A 6,854-nucleotide genomic window follows, 5' to 3' on the forward strand; every position below is an offset into this window, starting at 1 on the left:
GAAGGGGGCCCAGCAGGGAGGTGGCAGTTCTGGTCCTTACTGAGGAAGACAGAGGCAAAGAAGTTATTAAATATGTTGGCTTTGTCGTCTGGCGTGACAACCAGATTCCCCGTCTTGTCCTGCAAGGGCCCCACATTTCCTGGGGCCTTCTTTCTACTCCCTATGTATTTAAAAAAGGACTTCTTGTCCTTAATCCAGGAAGCCAGCTCTGTTCCATCTCTGCCTTGGCCTTCCTAACCATCCCCCTACATCCCCGAGCAACTGTAGAATAGTTCTCCTTGGTGATGATCCCTCCTTTCCACTGGGAGTTGGAAGGGACCTCAAAGGATCATGGAATGCAACCCCCTGCCAGGGGCAGAAAAAAGTGCTATGGTCATGTGACCCCAGCCAGGTGCTTGTCCAGTCTCCTCTTGAAGACCCCCCCAAGGTATGGGAGAGCAACACCTCCCTTGGAAGTCCGTTTCAGATTCTGGCAACCCTAAGTGTGAAGAAGTTCTTTCTGATGTCCAACCTCAACCTGCTCTCCATCAGCTTGTGGCCTTTGCTTCTGGTTATTCCAAGGGGTGCTCTGGTAAACAGAGCATCTCCTATTCCCTCCTGCCCAACCTCCCCCCGGTGAATTTGTATACGGCCTTGGCCTTCTTTTACAGAGGCTGAAAAGGTCCAGCTCCCTCAGCCTTTCCTCATAAGCCATTTCCTGCAGGTTTCTAATCATATGAGTAGCCCTCCTCTGGACCTCCTCAAGGTTGTCCACATCCTTCTTGAATTTTCCCATGCAGCCCAGAGCTGCCTCAGATGCGGGACAGTTTCCAGCCAACCCCAGGCTGCTCAGAGAAATCCCCATACAGCCTGGAGCTGGCTTGGAGCCTCCCCAGAAATGGGCAGCTCCAGGCCAGCTCCTGAACGTGTAGGAAGCAGAGCTCTCGAGTCCCAGCATTGCTTAGCTCCCAGCTCCTGTGGGGAGCCAGCAGCTGAGTAGCTAGGATCGAGGGGGGGGTAGCAGGGGGGCAGAGAGCTACCGCCATCTGATTGCTGCTCAGCTCCTGCAAGTTTGCTCCTGGCCAGTCTACACTCGTGCTACTTCATAGTCTCTACTGCGCAGTTAGGTTATGATCTGTATTTACAGGGAGTAGACCAACTTACTGCACAATAAATGGTATGCATGTGTAGACAGTGATTCTTTTATTGCACAGTAGATTAGTCTACTGTGCAGTAAAGTATTTCATGTAGATACACCATCTGAATCCTAGACCTACCCTCCAGTATATCTACTACTCCCTGCAGCTTGTTGTCATCTGCAAACTTGCTGAGTGTGCACTTTATCCCATCTTTGGGATCTCACATTGATGAAAGTGAGCTGATGCCTCAAGTGGTAATATCAAAATTATATGAGAAATTTGGCATAGTTAGAAAAACTAAGCTAAGGAAATATGAGCTGAAAAAAATATCTTGATCCATGTCATTTCTCTCTCTCTAGTTTGTGATGAGAACCTTTGTTCAATGCCTCTTCTGAATTGCACAGATGACATGAAACTTGTGAAAGAACATATACCTGGGCAGTGTTGTCCTGAGTGGCACTGTGGTAATTATTTTCTGTTCTTCTACTGGTTCATTTTATTATTACAAATCAAGACCTTTTGACTAATAGAAGTTGTTGCTCTCTTCTCAGAATGTAGCTGTGAAAACATTACCAAACCAACTTGTAAACTGGTAAGAGATTTTTCTTTTGATACCATTTAGTAAAAATGTTCAGCATTTTATTCCTTTTTTTTCTCTTTATCTACTGTTGTTTTTCCATCTCTTTCTGAGGTTCATTATCATAGGCTATGGGATTGGAGCATTTGTAACCCCAGTGTATACATTGGCCAGCAAACAGACTGCAAAATGGGGAAGACTTGTTATCTTTCTCCAGACAAAAAACATAATCTTCTGGGATTTCTATATAGTTTCTCTATACTGCAACCAATAATCCACTGACAAAATTTGGTTTTGTGCTTTTAAGAAGATGAGGAAAGAAAATATTTACCATATTTTCTCTCATACAATGTGTCCTGGAATGAAATACACATGCACCTTGTTTTTGAAAGACAAATATTTCTTTGTAGTAAGTAGCTGAGTAGCAGCAGCTAGGGAGCTGAGCCTGCTTATTGTTCTGCTCATTGTAGATCATTCAAAGACTTTGTGCTCCTTACGCTTCTACCAGGTGAAAGCAAAAACAAACTGCTCTTATTGTGTTTCATCATATATAACGTGCATTCCAAATTCCAGCAGCTGGTTTTTGGCAAAAAAGGTGCATGAAATATGCAGCCTTGTATGGAAAATACGGTATGCATTTTTGTTCAGTATTGTCTAGAACTAATAAGCCTAAAATTTTACCTCTTAAAAGTTCCATTTCAGTAATGGGTCAAGATGTATTAATATATTAATGGAATAATATATAATATTGACTTGTTTTATAAAATATCACATACTTCCTGTTAGAGATGCTTAATATCTTTGACCTTTGTAACTATGAAAAGTTACATTTACTGTCCTCTGATCACATTTTCTATTTGTAGAAATTAGCCACTATGACATAGAATATGACCAGTAATAAATGTTTTATCTCCTACTGTCTGTGGTGAAAGGTGTGTTTTCCTCACCAAATGCTCACACGTTCCTTCTCCCATATGAGGAGTGTTTAATATTGATATAATGCAAGGAATATAGTATATATAGATCAAATTCTGAATCAACTGCAAGGAGTATGTTAGTACAAGAATTTTGACCAATTTATGGAAGTCACAGAAGAAATTTTAGAGCTGAAAGTGGTATTTTCTAGCTATATGTAACTGTGACAAGTGGGCGTCCCAGAGCCTGTCTGATTGTTGGCCTGCCCACTTGTTTCAGGGCAAACTGCGCACCTACCTCTCTTGCCATGCTTTGGATGAAACAGTTGAAAGTTGATAACAAGGCAGGAGGCTGCCCATTTACTTGCCCTGATGCTAAGGGTCTATACATGGCTCTGAACCTTCTCTTATACTATGTCTTGTGCCTCATAGATGGCATTCATGGCCTAACACCTGGCCTAAGCTTATCTGGCCTAACACCCAGCTTATAGCATACCCCACACTGAGGTGTCCATCCAGTGGCCGCACACTGGGACCCATACTCCCGTGGCTGCACACTGGGACCCTTACTCCAGTGCCTTACACTGGGGCTGTCACTCCTGTGCCCTCGCACTGAAGCTTGCAATCCCTATGCCCTCAAATCAGAAGTCTTGATCCCTGTGCACTCACACTAGGCTCACAATCACACCCACTTGAGGCTCCCAGCCCCTCCCTTTTCCTTGGGCTCCCTGCCTGGCTTGGGACCCTCTTGGTCCCCACATGCCTCCAACACTGGGGCTTCAATCCCCTTGCCCAACACTGGGCCTCATCCCATCCCCCTGGAGCCTCACACGCAGCTCCTTTAGTATGCCTCAGGCTTCACTGGGGACCTGAGCTGTCTCTGGCTCTTTCACCTGACCAGGACCCTGCCTCAGGCTCCACACAGTGAATCTGGGCCCTTTGCTTTGTTTTCAGGGTGTGCTTCTCTGGCCTTTCCCCTCCATGGAGTACCCAGGAGGCAGCAGGGCTGAGGCTTTCGGGTGCCTCATACTCACCCTTCACTGGGGAGGCACAGGTCTGGCATTTCCTGAAAACTGCTTCTCCACCCGTAGTCCTACCACCTGATCCAGCCCAAGTAGGGTATAGTTCTGGGTCATGCCCTGGAACCAGGAACCTCTTGCCATCCCCGTAGTTCTTGCCCTGTACCTCCAAGGTGTTCTGAACAGCAGCTCCAGCTGGGTGATACTTTCTACCCAGCTGCCTGCAGCAAACTGCTGGCTCCACTGCTCAGAGCCCTGTTCTTACAATAAACAGCTGGGTCCTGTTCCCAATCAAGCAATTGTGTCTGACTGGGAGTGCAGCCACCTGCAAGCTGCTTTGTTGCAGCCACCTGCAACCCCTTTGAGTAACAGAGCATGAGTTGTAATTTGGTATAGTAAGTTTATTACTGAAATAACCGGGATTTGTTACTTAAAAATGTATCTAAAATAAAGGAAACCACTTCAAAACACTAGTAAAACTGCTGTTGGGCTACTCTAATGTTAAGTTCAGACAAAAAGAAAATGAATTACTTTGTTATTGTGGAGGTACTATGTTCATCTGATATTTTTGTGCCTGCTGTTTGTTGTAGTATATTATGATTTCTTTTTCCGTCCAACAGCAAAGGGTGGGAGTGGTGGGAATATTGTTTGTTATTTTAAGAGTAGAATGTCTTTTGTTAGTGTTGAAGGTTAGTTTAAGGTAAACTTGTTTGTTCTTTTTTTATACATACAGGGAGAACTTCCAAACATAGATAGTAATATTTATACGACTTGTGGATGCATGCACTACACCTGTGGTAAATTTTTCTTATTAATTTTTGTTGGCAAAAATGACCTATGCTGGTCTTCTCAAATATAAGCATTAGATTAAAATGGCTTGATATCTGTCTGCTTTATAATGGCTCCAAGTAAATAGTAATTATAAAAGTTTAATTGGCAAAATGGCTATACTTTATGCTTGAAGACTAAATTTGTCAAGAAATTCTTATTCGGACAATACTAAAATTAGAGAACAGTAGCGAATGTGAAAATTAAGTTCATTCCCATTCTAGGAATCTGATTATGGGCTTGTACATTTTATAGTTTCACATGTTTCTTTTAAGCAGTTTTGCTAGGAATTATCTTTTCCACTAAATAATAGGGACCTCTCCCTTTTCAGTTTGAAAATTTAAATCACTAACCAAAGAGTATAAAAAACTAAGTAAACCCCTTTGTGTATGCACTGATACTGAGATACCAGATTTAAACATGAAACTGGTGAGTAGTAAAAATCTCACTTTCCCTGACTGGTTGGGGCCGTATTTGGTTTGTATCTCAGGAAGAAACCTTGTACCTGGAGAGGGTTCATGGGGATTGATAAAACCCTGCCTATGAAATGTTCCTCCCCCATCTAATTGGGTTTGGAAAATGTTAGCTGGAACAGAGAAAAAAATACAAGCCCCAAAATACTGAAGCTGAGGCCCTCTATCCTTCTCGAGTTCAGTGCATCCCATTGATAAATCAGGGGAAAGAGTGCTAGAGAGTTGGCTTCTGTGCTTCCCTCCAAGTTAAACCTTTCTTTCCAACCTCCTATCTCCTGCTTCAGGAGTTGTCTTCTCTTTTCGCCTTGTAGTTATATATTGAATTATAGAAAAGTAGGGCTGTAAGGAACCTCCAGAGCTCTAGCCCTGCTCCTTGCCAGAGGCAGGATCATCCCTATCCAAATCGGTATATACAAATCTATTGTCTAACCTATTAGTAAAACTACACAGTCAACCCTTACACAACCATAAAATGTAATAGCTTAATCTGCCACAGGTAAAACAGGGGGACAAGAGCAGCCAGTGTCCTGCAACTACAAAGGTTGTTTAAAATATGTTTGAGGGATCCCAGTAAGAAGGATTTCAAGAGCCACCCCCTCTTCCTCCTGCTGTGCCACCCCTTCACTACAGAGGAAGGCAAAACTCCCCACATTCTGTACCAGTCTCACCATGGGATGCAAACTCCTTCTTGATACCAAATATGGTGATCAGTCTGACCCTGAGTGGAAGGGCAAGACCTAGCCTGGAACCTCTGGGTTTTAGTCCTAGCAGGAGGATTGCAACACCCCAGTCAACATTCCCAGTCTTAGCTGCAAGCAACCCCCAGAGCTTCTGAGGAGGGTAAATCCTGCCACAGTCCCTGATGCATGTAACAGCACGAGGGGGAAAAGAATCCCTTCACAGCGCCATGTGACATCCAGCAAAGCCCAGAAGCATGGGAAATACCAGTTGTAGAACATAGGCATAGATACTCCTAGATCATCTCTGACCAGTGCTTGTCCAGCCCTTCTTGAACACCTCCAAATATGGAGATTCCACAGCTTTGCTACACAGTCTATTCCGCTGAACAAGAAGTCCTTTTTTAAATACATAGGGGGCAAAAAGAAGGTTCCGGGTAATGTGGGTCCCCTGCAGGACACGCTAGGAAATTTGGTCGTCACACCAGGAGACAAAGCCAACATATTTAATGATTTCTTTGCCTCCATTTTCCTGAGCAGGAACCGGAAAAAACACCTCCCCTCTGGGCCCCCCTTCGACCCCAGGAGAGGCGCACCTAGGCCAAGAGTTAGTGAGGAACTAGTTAGGGAACTTCTGGAGGGACTGTATGTATTCAAATCAGCCGGTCCGGGTGATCTCCACCCTAGAGTACTGAGGGAATTGCCTGAGGTCATTGCGGGACCCCTGGTACAGCTTTACGAGCACTTGTGGTGTTTTAGTGTGATGCCAGAGGACTGGAAGAGGGCCAATGTGGTTCCCATGTCCAAAAAGGGGAGGAAGGAGGACCCAGGAAACTATAGGCCGGTTAGTCTTACCTTGATCCTGGGCAAGCTTTTTGAGAGAATTATCCTGGCGTATGTCCACGAGGAGTCAGCAGGGGAGATTATGCTTAGGGGCAACCAACATGGGTTCATCAGTGGCAGGTCCTGTCAGACCAACCTGGTGGCCTTCTGTGACCAGATCACCAAATCCTTAGACGCAGGGGTAGCAGTGGACATAGTCTTCCTGGACTTTCGGAAGGCCTTCGACACTGTCTCTCACCCCGTTCTCATTAGGAAACTGGGGGACTGTGGTGTCGACACCTACACAGTCAAATGAGTTGCCAACTGGCTGGAGGGCCGCACCCAGAGAGTGGTAGTGGATGGGTCATTTTCGACCTGGAGGGATGTGGGTAGTGGGGTTCCGCAGGGCTCGGTCCTCGGGCCCGC

The 6,854-nt window shown here is 45.0% G+C and overlaps 1 protein-coding gene across 1 annotated transcript in view; it reads left to right on the forward strand.

Moving 5' to 3' along the window:
• The window catches only part of OTOGL (otogelin like), a 187,639-nt gene that overhangs the window by 165,157 nt on the left and 15,628 nt on the right, over window positions 1-6,854 (forward strand). The window contains exons 49-51 of the mRNA XM_019514788.1: window positions 1,478-1,582; window positions 1,670-1,710; window positions 4,362-4,425. Coding sequence (XP_019370333.1) covers window positions 1,478-1,582; window positions 1,670-1,710; window positions 4,362-4,425 — 210 coding nt within the window. The remainder of the gene's footprint in view (window positions 1-1,477; window positions 1,583-1,669; window positions 1,711-4,361; window positions 4,426-6,854) is intronic.

This window comes from Gavialis gangeticus, unplaced genomic scaffold, assembly GCF_001723915.1.
Source record: "Gavialis gangeticus isolate Ggan-Ray unplaced genomic scaffold, GavGan_comp1, whole genome shotgun sequence".
NCBI classification, from domain to species: Eukaryota; Metazoa; Chordata; order Crocodylia; family Gavialidae; genus Gavialis; species Gavialis gangeticus.